Source organism: Anabas testudineus, chromosome 8, assembly GCF_900324465.2.
Source record: "Anabas testudineus chromosome 8, fAnaTes1.2, whole genome shotgun sequence".
NCBI lineage: Eukaryota > Metazoa > Chordata > Actinopteri > Anabantiformes > Anabantidae > Anabas > Anabas testudineus.
This window is the reverse complement of record NC_046617.1, coordinates 8,771,541-8,791,188: the sequence shown is the minus strand read 5'-3', so window position 1 is coordinate 8,791,188 and position 19,648 is coordinate 8,771,541. Positions and strand designations below refer to the sequence as shown.

The 19,648-nt window shown below is 39.5% G+C and overlaps 2 protein-coding genes across 2 annotated transcripts; both read right to left on the bottom strand.

The window, feature by feature from the left end:
• Window positions 1–2,791: 2,791 nt before the first annotated feature.
• LOC113162301 (proline-rich protein 29-like) lies at window positions 2,792–4,791 on the bottom strand. Its single transcript, XM_026360369.1, has 4 exons — window positions 4,732–4,791; window positions 4,343–4,442; window positions 3,386–3,501; window positions 2,792–2,965 (listed from the first exon to the last, which is right to left on the bottom strand). The coding sequence occupies exons 1-4, from the start codon at window positions 4,789–4,791 to the stop codon at window positions 2,792–2,794; spliced, it is 450 nt and encodes a 149-aa protein (XP_026216154.1).
• A 10,896-nt stretch (window positions 4,792–15,687) lies between these two features.
• On the bottom strand, window positions 15,688–17,043 carry rprml (reprimo-like). Its single transcript, XM_026356880.1, has 2 exons — window positions 16,807–17,043; window positions 15,688–16,697 (listed from the first exon to the last, which is right to left on the bottom strand). The coding sequence occupies exons 1-2, from the start codon at window positions 16,890–16,892 to the stop codon at window positions 16,328–16,330; spliced, it is 456 nt and encodes a 151-aa protein (XP_026212665.1). The 5' UTR covers window positions 16,893–17,043; the 3' UTR covers window positions 15,688–16,327.
• Window positions 17,044–19,648: the final 2,605 nt, after the last annotated feature.

Genomic DNA, 19,648 nt, shown 5'->3' with positions numbered 1-19,648 from the left:
CCTGTTGGTGGTTGTTGGCGTTTTCTGTTAAAGATGCAACATGAATATACTTTGATTGAAAATGAATAGGAGGAGCTTTGAGTCACAACGAGGATTTGGTTCATCCCTGGAGAAACGGGATGCAACAAAGTCAGGGATACGGCAAGAGATGAGATGATAATGTTAAAATAATAAATACAAATGGAAAATAATACAGCAGTAACCATGAATGATTGTGTCTGTCTCCCATAATTCAGACACATACAAACTGACAGTGTCCTCCAGCCATGGAACAAACTTCCCTTCCCCACTTTACATCCCTCATTTATCTTTCATCTTCCACGTCCCGTGTTTGTCCTCAGAACACAGAAAGCACTTCTGTTAGTGTGCAGAGCTGTAATAGATGCACTGCATCACCTCCTTTTCATACTCCTCTCTACATCTACAGTTTACTCAGTCTAACTTATCAATTGTTAATGCCGGCATTAGCTGCCCCCGTCAGAAGAAATCCCATGCCTATCTCTGAATGTATTTGTCTCTTTAACCCCTTCTGACCTACTGTGCCTCTCCCTTTGTCGTCAGTCTCACTTGTCTCTCTGTGATAGGCAGCGTGTGGTGCTTTGATATTAATAGCTGGGTAAACATTGGCATTACCGTAGAGACAGTGGAGAGACAGCCGTGCCAGCACGTTCCTCTCATTTGAGCTCCTAATCCTAGTGATTTATCAGAGATCTTGGTGTGCTGCCTTCACTCCCTATCTTTAAAATTACCCTGCCACACTGCTGCTAACATGCTCTCCACCCCACACTGTCTCAGCACAACTGAGCTTAAACCTCCAGATGAACCTACAAACGCTGGCGCTGTTTTGAGTGGATGCCAAGGAATGTAGATATTGAGATGATGTGTGGATGTCACAGACTTCTCTCCTATGCCTCAGCTGTTTCAGCAAACTAAATCTATCCACAAGTGCAACCAAGTTAGCTGTATGAACTGTGCCACAGGCCTGACCTGTACTTTTTATCAGAAATATCCAGAAGATTCAGTTTGATTGATTAGTTGCACTGCTCTCATGTAAGATTGTATTGCCCTTTGCTTGTCATCACCTGTAAGGAGTGAGTAATGTGTCTCCTCTTATGCCCCTCTTATCCAAGACAAGGTCACACAGTGCTCCACAGTAGAAGTACTGTCACACTCTTGCTATGCTGATCACAATGATATGTGATCAGCATAGCAAGAGCCTCGCATAGTGACAGCCTACATCAGCGCTATAGCACGCAGAGTCACTGTGAATTCTTGTCAGTGCAGGGATACTTCCTGCTGGTGTGCCATGCCACTTAACATCTGTTGCTACTCCCTACTGGATCATTCGGGTAATGCAAGTTGCATAAAGTGAAAGTGCAAAAATAATGTTGATGGTTGTATCTATTGTAAGTTAGCATAAAATATTTTAATAAACAAGAAATAAAAGTGTCAAATCTTGAGGTCTGAGTGAAGATTAGTGCACTTTAAGATCCTTTTTCTACTGAAACACACTAGATGAGGGGATTAATGATCATGTTCTCTTCTGCTTTGCTTCTGTCTCAGCAGCACTGTTCTCTGTGAAAAACACAAAATATAAATCATATCACAGATCAATCAGTATCCTTGTGATCACAGTCACTCTGATGCTGTGATGCTGCTGTTACACTGTTTTGAAGACCACTGTGACATCACAGGAGCAGGCTGCGTGTTGACTGTCTGTTGGCCAGGTGTTGATGTGGAGTTGGATTTACCTGCTGCAGGAGCGCTGTCGGCTGCCAGTGTCCCTGAGGTGCTGAGTGGGAGAAAAAGTTGGTGGTGGGGGGACTTATCAGACAGCATTCAAAAATATTCATCAGTGGATGTGTCCTGGATTTCTTTTATCTTCCTAGTATGAAGTGTAAAAATAGTCTAAAGCCCACTGACTATGATACGAGCTACTTTTCTAATAAAGGTGACAATTAATACAATCTAATAAGGTGAGAACAGGTTTTTTTATGTACAGGCCTGTAGACGTGAACCTGTTGTTCACACCCTGAGATTTTCACAATATTATGAAATGTAGATCTTTTAAAATCTGTTATCACTTTACCTGTTACTTTTGGAATCATCAGGAAGTTGTATTTTATAACAGCTTTAAACTTGATCCAAACTTGCTTCTATTTACAAAATGCGATTTAATTGGTCTGAGAAAACACTCTGTTCTTTGTACTTTTGTAATTTTTCTTTTCTGGAAATTGAGTTACCATGGTTACCATAAATCAGTAAATGTGGATCTACTAAATGAAACAATGAGCAGATGTAAACTACATGGAAACATTCTCAAAATACATTTTTGTTCGTTGTTTGCACTTGAAGTAAGATCTTACCACACCCACAGTAATTAACTCATGTATTTGCTTTCAGTGGATACATGTAAAACTACATACTGTAACTAAATACACCACTCAGCCACGACATTAACACCACCTCATGGTGTTCATTTTGAGGTAGACAGGGGCAGCACAGGAATAATTTAATGGAGGCCGTGATTGACAGATGTATCAACAAAGTGTGCAGCCACAGAGTGGTGTTAATGTTTAGGCTAATTGGTGTATGTACCGCATATAAACCTCTACCAGCAGGAAATGATTTGATACAAACTAAACCTTAAATCTGATGTATTTTCAGGATTTTGTCTCAGACTAATGAATGAGCCTTTCCTTTGACATTTTATTCCATGTGACAGTTAATTTTCTGCACTAGCAGTAATGAATTGTCATATGAAATGTAATGGACATGTAGGGAGGTCTGATCACCTGTCTCTGTGTGGTGGAGCAGAACTGGGTTTGTTAGGGTCTTCTTGGTAGAGCGTGGCCTGAGGCAGGACCCATGGAGGATAGGACAGGTGTGGGGCAGGCTCGTAATAGTGGTGATATACCTCTGGGTCAGCCTCATTCTCTTGAATTATAAACAACTCTCTGGAAGCCTGACACAGTTCGGGAGAAAAACAGACTTGTTTCAATTCATTACATTTTATTTCAGTAACTATACAATATAGTATTAAAGAAAGAAAGTAAATGAATGAATGTAAATAAATAAATATTGTTTATTGCAGATAAATTTGTGACTAATTTATAAAACAAAATATTGATTCTTAATCATGGCACATTATCATTTTCCAATTCCATTCAACCAATGTGAAATACATATTTAACACCCAACAACACCCTCAAAGCCCCCGTATTTCCTGCAACTCAAGTATTTTAAAACATAACACATTTTACGTCAAAACACGAGTGATATGCTGAAACTATTCATTCATCTTGTGTCTAGTTAATGTTCCAATTTAAAATCCAGAACCACTTCATGCTTGTCTTTAAACTTTATTTATTTTTCTTTAACTGACCTCAGTGCCCGGTGCAGGGCTGGAATATCCGAACAACCTCAGAGCCGACATGGACATGTTGTTCATGATGACCTGGTGCATCTGGGCATTCTGAATCATCATCAGCTCCACAAGGTCTGCGGTTTGGGAATATTACACACATGCAAACTTGGAGAATTCAGCATTTTCAGGGGACTTGTCTTATCAGCCTGCTGCTTTGTCCTATTCCCCCGGGGGTGACTAGGTGATTAATCCACATTGTGTCAAACCCAGGTGGTGAATGTGATGTGCCAAGCTCAATTTTCTCACCTCCTCGTCACTCAATATTTCTCTGACAATGACTCACTCACCTCGCTAAGTTATCTAACTCCTTCCCGGCCATATAAATACGCTTTCTGCTAAAGTTTAAGAAAGTGAAATTGCTGGAATTCCACTGTCATTTAAAAACTAATTTATATATAAGTGCCAGACAATACTTTTAAGCCCTGATAAATTATTTATTGTTTTCCAGCAAAACAAATAGTATCTCTGGGCCCCAGTTGTTTGTTAGGTTAGTGATGCAACATCCAGTAACTTGATAAACTTTGGGATGTTTCACCATCGTGAAGCAGCTCAGTAAATGTTATAAACACAGCAACATTTAATTTAGAGATGATGATGATGAGATCATAACCTTAATAAATGTATCCATATGTATGATAATACTGTATGATGGAACAGATTGTATTTACAGTACTGAGCTACTAGAAGACCTTTAACGTTTGCACAAGAAGAAAAGTTATAAACAGGGCTGAGAAAAACCTGCTCCAGCGTTTGACTCGCGCACTCTCATCCCACAACTTTTCATGCAATTGTCCAAGCTCAAGAATAAGACTATAAATAATATATCTGAGTGCCTGCTAGTAAGCAGGTGATGTGGCAGACATTCAAAAACAGCTGTGAGAGCTTTAGTTTGTGTGTGGTGACAGTTTGCCATACCCTCCTTGACGTGACCACTGGGCCTAATGGAAGGAGCCAAGCCAGGAGGCATCATGGCAGCTGGGAGTTGCTGCAGGATAGTAGTGGGCTGCTGAAGAGCCTGAGGAGAAGATATGGGACTGTAATGAGGCTCTCTACCTGGAGGCACCGTGGCTAAAAATAAAATGCAGAACCTTTCGATGTGGAGGGGAAGCTCCACTCAGATGAAAAAGGGGGAAATCAGAGCATTATCATCCCACTCGCGAAACAATATTAAAAACATCACTCCTTCTAATACCATAAGGCGTTGGTTTATGATGTAAGACTCAGGATCAGTGACGACCAATCACAAAGAGCAGCTGGTGAGTTGTTGCTGAGCTAAAGAGCTGAACTGAGAAATTCACACTAACCTGAAAGGCATATGGATCAGACAGCTGAATGTGTGGATAAATATCTTCGGTCCATGCCATGTGTGAGAGCTCGATGCTGATATTATTCACACGATTCACAGCGTGTAATTCTAACCTGTCCGCTCTAGTGCAGCGCCACACAGTAACAGGTTGCCAGGGTGCCAAAACACAAGCAACAGTCTGCACACGTACATGCACAACACACACACACACACACACACACACACACGCACTTCCTCCATCTGTAACCACAACATTGACCTATGGTATCTATGCAATACAGGCTGTTTGTGTAATTAAACTCACATTGGAAACCAAAAGCAGAGCAACTGGTAACTCAGAACTAAGCCCTTAAAAAGTATCCACCCTCTTTTTATGTGCTCTGTTTGAGTGTTACTACAGTGAATCACAGTGGATATAATTAGTTTTTATATCCACACTGATCAAATGAAAAAAAAAATCTCTTAAATGTCAAAGTAAAAAATGCCTGCAGTTTAATTTATAATAAAACCGAGGCAGCTATTGTAGATATTAACAGTCTGAACTGAGGGAAAACTTAATTTAGCCAAATCTATGAGTCAACAACTAATCAACAACTAATTTAAAAGTACAAGCGATTATTGTGTGTATTTGTCATTTCACACCCCAACGCATTTTTTAACTAAATTACTTTTGTCATCCCTAAACGATGATTGCAAATGATGATGATGATGATCTCTTATGTTTCTATTATACATTAAAGTAAAATTTGCAGTGTACACAGCCTACACACACAGAAGATGGGTGAGTGCAGTCTTTAGTCTACTACTTTCTTTGTTTGTTTCAACTCTAAAATGTATGAAACATGTTAATAGTATATTTGTTTTAGTGTAAAAAAACATGTTCCATCATTCAATCTCACAGCGAGAACACAGGCAGAGACAGTGTTTTCATATTGTAATGTGGCTCAGTTACATGATTAAATATTAATATGCTGCCAAACAGGTAGAGCATGACAACAGGTGATAACATAGACAATCTTCTTAATTAACAACCCAGAGATAAAAACACATGTTCCGACAGGGAAAAAGAATCTTGTATCTCTAAAATTTGATTTCTATCTTTCTATTTCTCATTTAGAATTGATCAGTAGTATACAGTAAAAAAAACTATTTATAAGGTTTGTAGTATATAATTGAAGCTGAAAATAGTCTTTTGTGTAGTTGGATTTTAATTGTTGACAACTATGTCTCCTTCCATAGAGAACTCATACCAACAGTTGCACATTATACAAAAAAGTGTGAATTAAAGTAAAGTGTTACTCTAAAACATATTCATTACTCATATTACAAGTGTAAATTAAGGTAAAGTGTCAAAAATATTCAACACTCATTTTACAAAATCATTATTTCTTCAAATTGAGTCTTTTTCTCATGCTGACAGAGGTGACATGTCATCTCTCTAGTTTTTCCCAAGTGTAGGAACTGAGCGTGCTGCAGTGCGCTTGTTTTAAATTGATTACAGTCTCCCCACAGGTGATTTGTAAGCATTAATATTTAAAATAACTGTGATGGCCACACAGGTGTGCATTTATAGGGAGCCCAGAATGTGATACAACCAACAATGCATGTATAATACATGGTTAGAGCCCGAGAGCTTCACTATGGCAGGCGACACTAATTAGCACACAGTTTACATTCACTGTACCACTATGCCTTCCAGTTCTCCTTCCCTACTCAGCCCTCCCTACTCCCTGTCAGTAGAAGAGGCCTCTACACCCCCATCGCATCGCTAACTCTGTAATTAAAACGCTGTAATCTGGGTGGATCGTCTCTATTTTTAAAAGACCTCTGTCATCGTGTGGGCAAAGTGACACGAAGGGAAGCATCAAGCGGTGAAAGAGGAGGAGGAGGGAATAGGAGGAAGGGGGGGGGAGATAGGAACAATGCAGCAGGTAATGACCAACACTGTGAGAAATGAGGAAACTAATAAACTTTAATTGGCAAAATGGCCTAAAGATAATTCTCATCCTGTTATCCAGAGCAGCCCACGCACTTCACATCAACTCTGTTGGAAAAAACAATTTGTTTATTTATAGGATCGAAATGAAGAGAGAAAAGGAAAGTATTGTGTAAATACACAATCTACATCTCGGTGTGAACAATTTACTTAGAAACAGTAAACACCAGAAAGGAAGATGAAGAATTCATGAACATTTTCAGTTGTTTTATACTTGAGTTCTACAAGATAAATAATTATACATCTTATTGATCGTTATGTCGATTTATTCAATAATGTTGATAATAATGAGACATTTGTGATAGATAATATACAGTGGCACAAACAAGTATGTAAAATATTGTAGAATTTCATGGTTTTCTGCAATAATTTGTCATAAAATGTGATCTGATCTTCATCTAAGTCACAAGTATTAACAAATATGATAACACAAAAAATCTAATCTTTTATGCCTTTGTTAAAAACAACCATAAAAATATCATAGTGTGAGTGGAAAAAGTATGTGAACCCTTGGTGTCCTGCTATAGATAGGTGTCCTGCTATAGATACCCAGCTTGTTCAGTTTTTTACCTACTGTAGACTCATGATGAACACTGATGTTAGCCAGTTCCAATGATGCCTTCAAAGCTTTGGCTCAAATCTTTGGCTGTGACTTTTTGGTTTTTATCAGTTAAAGTAGCTCTAGTCCACACCTCCAAACTAATTAACTTAATTTATGCTAACACTTGACTCCAATTAGCTTTGGAATCCTTGCCAAGGGGTTCACATATTTTTCCTACCAGCGATTATGAGGTTTTGAAGGTTGTTCTCAATAAAGACATGAAGGTTTTTTGTGTTATTATTTTAGGCACATTATATTGGTTAATACTCTCGATATAGATGAAGATCAGATCAGATTTTATGTGAATGACATTCCAAAAGGCTTTTTCCTGCCACTGTACATACATAGAACCCATAGATTGTTTATGCACATATGCATAGATGATATAGGTCAAATATAAATGAGATGCTTGAGCTTCCTGCCACTTAAATGGCTTTCTGTGGTGACTGAACTGCTGAGGTATGATTAAATTATTTGTACTTCTGATGGTTCAGTAATATTTAATCAGTCATGCACACACACATACACACTCTCTCGCTCCGCTAAAGTGCACACACACATACTTCCTCACAGAGAAATGGTCATCAATGTTGATTAAAGGGTTAGCTCATTGCACTAGGGCTCATTTATTCATACCCCAGGGGTGGTGAGTGAAGGCCATGCACTGAGACACCCAGCAGTTCTCTCTGCATCTCAGCTAACAACACTAACTACATTCTGCTGAATGCATTAAAAATAAATAGCACAGCATCACTGTTGCCTTTAACTTAATGCATTTTTCCAAATGTTCCGCAGTTGGTTTATATTGAGTTGGTGGCTCTGATTGTGACAGAGGAGAAGGCTGATTAGAAGTTAAAGCTCTTGCCATTAGTTCATAAGTCTGACTCACTTTCAGCCCCCCTCCCACACACACACACACACACACACACACACACACACACACACATACACAGCTCGCTCTCTTTTGCCCCTCACCCCCTGCGGCATCAGCTCAAGAAGATGGCCATTACCTTTCCTGGTTTCTATGGCAACACAACCCTGCAGCCCTTATGTAGTGGTAGCTGTGTGTGTGTGTGTGTGTGTGTGTGTGTGTGTGTGTGTGTGTGTGTGTGTGTGTGTGTGTGTGTGTGTGTGTGTGTGTGTGCGTGTGTGTCGTCACATGTGGGTGTGTGCATATGTGTGGGGTGCTGAGGTTTATTTAGATAAGTGAAGACTGTGATCATTTAAGACTTTTAAACATTTCAGATGCCATCTTCTTCCTCTCACTGTCTGTCGCTGATGGACTTGGATTGTTTCCAGCCTGTTTAACAAAAGACATTTTGTATTGTTGTTCATGAGAGCTCACATGTTGCTGTGAGTGTGTAAAACTTTCTGCCTGTGTTGTGTGTAATTATTTCTGACCGATCCCCGTGGCAGGTGATTAGTAAACTCCCGGTTTGGACAAATAGCCAGTCAGACAGTCAGAAAAGCTCTGTGACTTCTCATCAGGCCCCGTTCAGCTACGCCTGGAGTGAAACTGTAGTGAAGTTTGTTCTTTCTCTTTTTTTCTCGTTGGCAATCTTGTCTAATTTAAGCGATATAGAGTGATGATATCTAGAGACAACAAGAGTCCAAGAGTGACACGACAGAGCCAAAGCAGAAGGTGAATGTTAATCTCTCTGTGGTGTCTACTGTCTGACATGTGGGGATGAGGCAGAAAGAGAGCCAGAGAAGCACTGTGAGATAAGGCTTTGAATATATCTCTCTTTTTGTCTTTTCTCCCCAAGGAGCACGGCTGACTGACAGACACTCCCCCACCTCCTCCCACGGCTGTGGGCAAGCTTTGTATAATGCTTACCACCAACTCGAGCCAATTAACACATCTCTATACACATTCTAAGTGTATTAATACACAATAAACTAGTTAGCCACAGACACCAATTATCGTGCATTCAGGCCATTTCAATGTAAGCGGTTGGAGGAAGTGTTTTGAAGGCGCGGTGAACCATTTGTAATGATGCTGCAGAACAGCGCACACCTTTATAGTCAATATAAGTGATTTTTAGTGGAAATCAATGGGATGAGACACCTACTGCTCCCTTGAGAGGCCACAGCCATTAGTAAAGAGCATAATAATGCCATTCAGCTCGGGTAGAATGAGCTCCCATTGTGTTGGATTTGCTTTTTGTTTATTGTGGGCTTGATTAGTCCCATGACGATCGCCTCCATCTAGTGCAGCCAAGCTGGAGTCTTTGTTTCGCAACTCCCTCTCTCCAGTGTTGCTCTATGAATGCTGACTTAATCAGACACGACCTGTGCAAAGCTCCCTTCTTCTGTTTTAAGCTGACATCCCATGTGTCAAGCTGTCATCTCGCTCAGACAGCGTCTGTGTGTGCGCATATACCCAGATGCAGGACTGACCCGGATATGATCCTTGCTTAAATCCAGACACCGAGTCCAAGACGGTTTAGTGCAACGCCATTCTTCAAGAAAATTAGATTCAACCTAACAGCCGAAGGCCTGTACAGACAATGAGCCTTAGTGGTTTTATGTTCCATCTAAAACTTTCCTTGGAGTTAGAGGCTCATTGGGTAACTTAATTCAGAATGGTTTACAATTTCCACAGTGAGATGTTGGGCACAGGGGAAAGAGCATGTCACTCCTAATAACAAAGATTCACTGACTGATGTACCTGTTTGGCTTCTTTTTCTTTCAGTATATAAAAGCTGCAGTGCAGAAACAGATTGAGAGCCCACCTGTGCTCACACTACATTACACTGGGTTGTCTCTCTGTTTGTTTTATTTTATTGAAGACATCTGTTCCTTTTGAATGTTACTAAGCTCTTTACACAAAATAACACGAGAGTTAAATCTTAGCGCTGATACTACTAAGTATTCATTTGTATATTTTTTGTAATGACTCATACACAGTGGAGTAAAGCTTGGGTTTACAAGTCCCACCTTTTAAGCGTAAAACTGCTTCTTCTTTGAGATTATGGTTGTTATTAATACTGTGCCTTTTGATGCCCAAAAAGAAAGTGTCCACTTTTGTAAAGAACTGAATGAGAAGGGAGAGTAATTAATTTCTTTTAGCTAAAAAAGCCTTTGTTGTTCCTCACTTTTCCTGGCCAATTCTTTTTCCCTTTTACGTCCCAGAGCCACATTTCACAATTTGCTTTTAGCACCAAACATATTATCATCATCACCTTCCTGTTGTTATGATTTCCTTCCTTTTACAAGAAGGCGAGTTAGTGCGAATTCTGTGTCACTGCTGGTTTGTGGTGTCAGAGAAATGTATGAGAGAGAGCAGACAGATAAAGGCATCAGCAGAGGAAGGGACAGAATTATTGGAGTGAGCACACACTGACATAATGACAGGTGAAGTTCAGAACTGGGCAGGAAAAAAAGCACAATGACACATCACCTGAAGACTGAAGAACGCCTTGGGCTTCTGGCTGACAACTCAGTACTATTACGAAATCAACAACAGTCACACAGGCAAATGATGCGCGCATTCACACTGAGACTATGTGCAGCAGAGAAACACATTTGTGAGTGTGAAATGATGTAGGTGTATCATTTTGTCGACGGTTTGAAATGCTTTAATTGGGTTAAGTGTTTATCAGCGTGTGTGTTTGTGTGTGCGCTTGTAAGTATGTGTGTAATTGCCAACTTTTCAACTTCTTGGTATTGTAGGTAATGGAAAGAATGAGGCAATTTTGTGGCTTGTTATTCATTTGTCTGCACATAATAGATTTATTTAAAATTTCATGAGTTCCAATGCAAGGACCATTCAATCCCTGCTGGATTGGATGTGGCACAATTTGCCTGGGGTGATGTGGAGAAAAGGTGTGTGTATGTTTGTTCATATGTGTGCATTTCCGTGTGGATGCCTATGTGTTTACAGTGTTTTTAATTTTAAGTTTTTTTAAGTCGAACATATTTAATGGGTGGGAGTGCAGCTGATCGGGAACCAACTATGAAAATAAATGGAATTGATTTAAGAAGATACAGTGTGCTTTAATGGCAACAGACGTAAAGTGAAACTAATTTGCCTGTGTGAAAGTAAAATGTGCTATAATGAGACAATTTCTGAAAAGGTCATGCTTATTTCTATTGCATGTTTATGTGTGCACCAAAGGGAGAGAAAGAGAGAAAAGAGAATGTTTACATCCACTCACTCAGTTTCATTGCATGTATTGTTATAGCTTCATCCTTTGAATATGACACTACCTATTAGAAACGGACTGAATGGGTGGAGAAATGCCATTTTATCCTTCTGGGATCTGCAGCAGAATTTAAAACTGATCTTTTGTGTTCGCCCTCTGATCAAAAACACTGAGGGAATTAAAGTGCTCACTGTCACCTATGCTCAAATCTGTATCTTATCACATTTTTTGGTGGAAAAGTAAATCACAAAAAGATACCTAATATAGCATATATACAGTATTTCCATTTAAAACCAAGCTTCATGGCAGTTCTGTCTTTGGTAAGTGCTGAATGCCACTGCTGGTTTAATCACCATTATTTCTGTGCAGTGCACAGTTCATTATTTTCTGTGAGGTCGCAGTAGTAAAAGGTCAGTAGTGATGCTTCTTCACAAGCAAATGCACAGTAGCTCTATGGACAGAGAGAGTAATACAACACACACCAACACTGCATGTGTTGATTGGGGTGAAGGTGTTACGTGTTAACATATTTCCTGCATGGCCACTGTCACATTACCTCATTGATGTGTCCACAACAGATTGTGGACACATGGATGGTACTCCATACTAACTCTTCAGCATATGTTTAGTGGCTGTGGGCGAGTTGTAGTGCCTCACAAGCGAGAAAGTTAGAACTTTAGGTGAATCTTAGCCAAGATGGTGAGTAATTTGAGTTGGCATGCAGCCAAGCAAAGAGAAGAGATTTTTTTGTGTAAGAAAGTGAAGTGATAAGACTTACACAGATAAAAACAGCTACTCAGTGCATTCTCTTACTTGAGTCATCTTATAAAGTAATCTCGCAGTATCCTGCATGCATGGATTTAGACATAGTATTTCAAAATGATCAATGAAACGTTCATTGCCTCTGCTAACAATTGTTTTGTGATGTTTGTTTAGTGCAATATAAAGCAAGGATGTGACAGTTTTGATTATCAGCACATTGGTTCAGTCACCTGTGTTTCTATTTCATACTTAATGCAAAATTGTTGCATATGAACAGAATGTTGTGTTACTAATTACTGATAATCAAATAAATGACATGTTAGTTGTTCATAGCCTATGTGTCTTTGTGTGTCACATACACTGCCACTGAAAGCCCATGCAGAGTTATGAACAATCCTGATGTTATGCTGTATGGAGAGTCCAGCTGAAAAGACTACAACTCTCGGTGAGACTGGATTAAAGATGTCATTCTCTCATTCAAGCAGGGATGTCAAAAGATAAAATAGGAAGAGCTGCATATCTTAGGCATAGCAATGATAGGAAACATAGTGTGAGTGGATGATGGTTTCAAGGGATGTGATGTATATAGAGACGTGAAAAGGGCTGAGAACAGAGCCCTGTGGCACACCTGGGGAGAGGCAATGAGAGTTGGATACTTGTCCCTGCTGGATACATCTGGTGATCTTCATGTTGTGATGGACAGGGAACACTGAAAAAACATTGATGTTGTTCATTCAATTTTCTTCAAATTTTGTACTTCAAATATCCTAAGATTAGTAAGTTATTGTTGTAGCTCAAACATTTTAGTTTTTATCAAAAGTATACTTTTTTTGTTTGAATTCAAAGATAGAAATTCCTAGTTTTCAGAACTTAGTATGTGTAGGCTGTTCTGGTATTGTGTTATGTCATTGCACTGTGGTTTTTAACACATTTACTTCACCAAATGCACAATATAGCATTATTATTATTTTGTGGTATAATGTTGAGTGCAAGTGGCCAGTTGGTAGAGCAGTTGCCACTCAACTCTAGGGTCGGTGATTCACGACCCAACTCCTCCTAACCATATCTTAATGTCCCTGGACAAGACACTGAACAAGACACAAATCTTTTACAAAACACCAGTCACAAGCCAGTATATTCTGGGTCCCGGTCTCAAACTTGATGCAAAATTGGGCAGGGTTGCATCAGGAAGGGCATCCAGCATAAGACTTCTGCCAAATCAATGTACGGACCTCACTGTGTCAACGAAGAGACAATACACATTTAAATAAAACAAAACAAAACAAAAAAACATGTCACAATAATTGTAAATGTCAAAAATATATTTACTTCAGTGAATAGTTGCTGAGTTCCTCCCACGCATTTTAAATTATTGGGTTCAACTTTGCAAATGTGACTTCACTCAGAGAACAGGAATTATATTGGTTCAGACTGAATATATTTAGTGTAAATCATTGTCACAGTTATGTGAGATTATATATATTTTTTGGACCCCTGTTGACTACAACGTTAAAAACACCAGGTCCACCTGATCGGTGTATAACCACTTGATTGTCAAAAGGTTTGTCTATAGTAGTCATGTACCTTGACTACTGAAGTCAAACACTGACATTAATGATGATGAATTAAAGATAAGTATGAATCTGACCTGATTTTCTCACACCGGTGTAGTCACCTTTATCCTACAGAGCATGCTGCAGCGGAGCTGCTATGTTCCCATGGTCGTCATCAGTATATTGTGTATCTGTCCCTTCATGATTATTATTATTTTTATTTTTTTTAAGCTGCTACGTGCTAACATGTGTAATGTTAAGTGACACAACGTGACAAAAAGTCACTATTCCCCTAAGTCAAATTAAACCATGTCCACGGTTGCCAACATTTTATGGGTATTTTTCTGGTTCTGGCACCGAAGATGACATTCCTATTCTTGTATTCTGACATTTCCACTTACAAAGCAGCATGGACTCCGTCACCCTTCAGTGGAGCTTTCATATCATTCACAGCTCACCCTACATGCGCACCCAATGGAGAATCTGTCGTTTCATTTTCGGCACATCTTTTTAAACTGAGTTTCACTCTAACAAGTTAACAGCAGCTAGTTATTTTCTCTCTAAAAATAGCATCCATGCTTTTTTCATCCAAAATCCTTCCAGATGTGGAAGAAAGGATGAGGCTTACTTAACCATTACACATTATTTTAACAGCTGATTAACACATTAACATGCCTGTATTCCCTCTAGCCAAATTATCTTGTATACAATCTGATACAGGTTATAGAGTATTTGAGCATTAAATCATAGACCTAATGATTTTACAAATGCTTTATCAGAGCGTCCTGCTACATATGAAAATATGACACTTTTATAGATATTGATCCATGTAAGAATAAATAATAATTTATGTTTTTATATTTAATTGTTCTCTTTTTTGCTCTGAAAATTCAGGTTTTACAAATGTATACGCAGTGTCTAAAATAAATGATATAGTTGTCTAATTGTGTACTTGATTTTTATTTATTTAGCTTGTTTTTCTGAAATGCTTTTGTTGATGTTGGGATTCCCCGGTCTGTTGCACATCATGTGTGCATGGTGAATGGGCACATGTGTGAATGCATGGGCGTGTTTGTAAGGATTCATCCAACCCAGCTCTCCTGACAAATACTAAAATAATAATGAGAACACTGGTAGCTGAGAAAAGTGGTTGCGTGAAGTAATAAAAAGAGGTAAAAAAGAAATTGACCCAAAATCTTCCAATGAAAATCTGACACATGATATCTAGACTGACATTTGGGTTGTGGGTCTGTGCGTTGTCTGTCTAGCTGAAATAGAAACAGTTTGGTAAGTTTCTTTCTTAAGAAAAGAAAGAGGTGCACAGTATGCAGACACACAGGAAGAGTAATGGCATCCTAAAGCACAGTGACAAGTCACTGATGTCCTCTCTGTTATGTACTTTCTCATGGAATAAAAAGAAGAAGATGAACTTCTCTGGATATCATACTCAGAGTCCTAAGGTGTAACAGGGGCTGAAGTAGTCGGGGTAGAGTAAGCCTGAATGTTTCTTGATTGGAGATGTTCAATCTGCCAAGAGATCTGATTAAATGCTGTGAAGCCAATGTGAGCTCAGCCTCAGATTGTTCGTACTGAGTGCACGTACTGTATTTATTAAATGTGTGTATCCTGTGATCTGGGTTACACCTTTATAATATGAATCAGAGAACATTTCCAATGTCTGATTTAATTAGATAAAAAAAAGTTTCATATAGCTTTGAATAGACCAAGTAATGACTGAACTGAAATAAGTGAAATGCAAATTTTGGAAATGTAGAAACTCTTTGGCAAACGTGATTTTTTTAATGAAAAGCAACTCAAGTCATTTCAATGTTTTAATTGCATGCTGCAATTTCAAGGTTTTTTTTTTTTTATTTATTATTATTTTTGGTACAAAACAACTCATGCAGCATCAGTGATTTCAAAAGTGCAAAACGGTTCCAAAAATCACTTTAGAGATCTATTAGCGAGCATGCCAAACAGGACCAGAATCACTCAATAAAGCTGTAACGGAGTTTGTTGAAAAACGTGCAAAAATTCAGTATTTACCAAACGGAGACCGAAAAACTTCTTTGTATAGAGAATACCCACATATCCAACACGTCCGCATAGCACACTGGCATACGTGGCAGTAGAAGAATTCACAATCATGCGTTTCAACAGTTTGAAAAATATTCACTGACAATCATTTTCACTTATACAAATGAAAGAATAAACTAAAAATGAGGTAACATTTTGTAAACATTTTCCACACTTTGTTCAAGTTGGCAATATTAATTTCACTCACTAGATTCAACAGTGCCCTTCTTTTACGCACACACTTTACGCGCAGACATTAGTCGCTGGACTAATTCTGTGGTAGTCATTTGGAATGAAATATGAAGTTCTTGCATATCTTTCCTCGACAGGACACAGAGAGACTTAGTCTTAGATAAGTACACGCAGATGCAGAGCTTGACCTGCGGTTGCAAATGCACACCAGATCCTCATATCGGATCTCACTCTTCAGTTCTCCACAGCTCTCTGCTCTCCATGCTCTAGCTGAGCCCGATCATGACCGTCTCCACGTCTTTGGAGGGTCTCCGATCCTTCACCAGGAAGTTAATCATGCTCTCCGATTTGATCATCAGGTTGCACCCGAGAAAAAATATACCGAACACGACGGTGAGAGACAACACGCACAGCACCGCGATTTGCACCACACGCATCACGAAGAGTTTTCGCTCGTCTTGAAGCAGCACCAGGGAGCCGCCGCCGTCGCCGGTCACCACGCTGTCGGTGTCGTTGCCGGAGTATGTCGCCAGAGTCCCGGCGAGGGTCTGACTCCCGTTAAACAGCATGTCCTGGGTCACGTCGAAGAAGGAGACGTTCATATTTCCTTGAGGATAATCGATCTCGCCACAAAACCTGGAGTCCAAGCAAAACTTTGCGTCATGTGACTGTTCGGATGAAGATAAGAGGAAGTAAAATAATAATAAAAAATAAACATGCAACTAAAGTGCTGATCTACTGCCACACATCGTGTTTTGCACAGCTCCAATTCGTAATGACCACAACCACTTTAACAGACTGCTCGCTGCAGGCAGGCAACGAGGGTCGCATCAGGTGCGACGGAAAGTAAGTTTCTTCAACTCCGACTCCACGTTTATCTGACTCTTAAGTAGTCACTGTACACAACGGGCAAAGTACGAAACGTGCCCCCCCTCGGTGTAATAAGAGGCAGTCCTTGTTGTCGCCTGCGAGCGCTTCTTTTGTGCCAAGTCTCTGGTGCGTTTTAAAGTGATGATGAGTTCCCTGTGGACCACACAGCCACTCCTCACCAGGGGTGGTAGTCAGGTGGTTAAACATAATGCACGTCTCATCGGATGTACAAAACCACAAATAAAGAAGTGCAAACGCCTCATTTCACGCTATGATCTGATATTAAGTCTACTTTTTATTTTCTTGTGAATGACAAAATGCAAATCCAAAATGTAGAACTCCCAGAAATGCCCACCTTTTCAAGAAGATGTTTCCTGAAACCCCTCTACAAGTGAATGTATATTTCAAACAAGTGATAGTTAATCTTCTTCTTTAATAAAATACATTTTCAAGAAGGATTCTGAAACTGACTGAACTCATTTAAGTACACCAGCAATGCCACTCACTAATATTGAATTACCAGTCAGCCATGACATGAAGTCCACCTCGTGGCCGCCAGTGAATCTGGTGGTTTTAATGTGTTGTAGCTATGTAGGGGTTTAATGTAGGGGTCAGCTGTATGTTCTGACACCTGCCCGTCTTCACCAGCGTTCAGTTCTTCCAATACTGACCCCGGTCCTCCACAATATTAAAACCACCCGATGGATTTAATGTCGTAGCTGATCAGTAGAAAACAAACATAACCAGTGAAAGTTTCATATGAAAAACCACTAAAAACACTGCGTTAAATTAGACTCAATACAAGTAGCAGCACTGAAAAACAATGAGAACTTTGAGATATTTATAGACTTTAATGCCTGTTGCTGAGGAAACTGTCACTGTGCCTCAGGAGCATTGAGAGAGAGGTCAATATGGGCCCACTGGGCTATAACTTGAAAATGAAGACATGAATTAATAAACTACGATTGAACCATGGCAAATATTTATCAAAAAGATTGGTTCCCACCCCAGGCAGTGGGTGAAATGAAACCCCTGAAAAGCAGACGACTTAATGTTTTATTGGAACGTGTTATTTATGCACCAGCAGCACGGTTTTATTGGTTGGTTTAAGCTAATTGCAGTTGAACCACTATCAGGATTTCTCACAGCCGATACCAGGAAATGAAATGGGAGACCAAAGACACTTGCTTTAGTAATTTCATAACCCGTACTGTTGGTGCAGGGCTGGTTAGAAGTTGAAGGTTTTGTCATAAGTTTGTCCAGAGTGGAGTGCTCCATTAAGGTTTCCTGTGGACAACCACGTGCATCCTCCTCAGGGGGTGATTATCAACCCGATCAAGCTCCATTCTTCTTTGTGTTGCTACTCGCCGACATGTTGCCACACCTGCTACAGTACGAATGTTGAAGCAGCAGTGATGACGATGCTGTAAAAGAAAAGTCTGTCATAACTTTACAGTTTCCATATGGAAACATTGTACAGCACCTGTGTGACGTTCTTATAATTATTCTGATCTGTTTATTCTTAATTTCTGCTCCTATTGACCACACTCTCACCGTATTGTCCCTCTGTTCAGTTTCACATTTCCTTCCTTTCTCACTACATGCCCCGCTTTCCTTTTGTTCCATATATATGACCGCGGCCTTTCCTCATTCACTCACCTGGTCCCTGTGAATATATAAACCCGTCCTCAGCCAAATCCCTTGCTGCCAGATTGACACTGCTCTTCATGCCACAGCCCCCCTGGTCTCTTTTTGTTCTCGTGCTTCCTGTTTTTGCTTTTGGACCATTCGTGCCTCTGTCTACTGAGTTGGTGACTGTATGCTTTGTTTTCTGTGCTTTCTGGCTCTCCATGTTCCTGCTTTGATCAAGCATGTTGTCAAGCCCATGCTCTCACTTTGACTCCCAAGCCCTGCAAAGCCCAGTTTGTGTTAAGCTACTTGTGTGACCTTGTTGTTATCAAGCCTGTGGGTTCGATGCAGTTTTTGGAGTTCAATTGGGGTTTAGGAAAGATTTTGTTTGAAAAATCTTTTATTCACTTTATGAGCTGTCCTGGTTGTTTGTGTTTAAGTTGTGATAGTTCTACCTGACTGTGTTGTGTTTTTGCTCATCAGACTGAAAATACTGTTAAGATGCTATCCATCGTTCGTTACCTGTCAAGCAACAGGACAAGTGTACAGCACTTCAGGAATGCATGTTTTAATGCAGATCAATCAATTGACAGTAACTTAAAATTAAAACTTCCAATCCTTATTCTTCTTTATATATTATCTGTATATGTATTCTTTATGCTCTTCACATCAAAATGATGCTAATATTCTCCCTCACTCACCCTCTTCATTATGTACACTGCACGTGGTGAAGACTTAATACTTAGTGTGCTAAGTATTAACCACTAATGTGGTCTTTATTTTTTAATTAGGTTTATTATATTTTACAGCCTAGATTACCCATATTTAATAAACAAGATTTATCAGGACAAACTTAAAAGACACAGAACTGCAGCTGAGATTATGTGCTCAAAATAGTTCTTACTCTAAATAAAAATAATTATTGTTTTGTTAGTTCTACTTCACATAACTTCCACACGTTTTTGATGCAGATATCTACTGACAGATTGGTGGAAATTTGACCGTTGTTGACCGTTAAAAATGCTTCAAGGCAGTAAAACCAAATTAGAAATTATTAAACTATCTTGGATGACTGGGTACCAATTTAA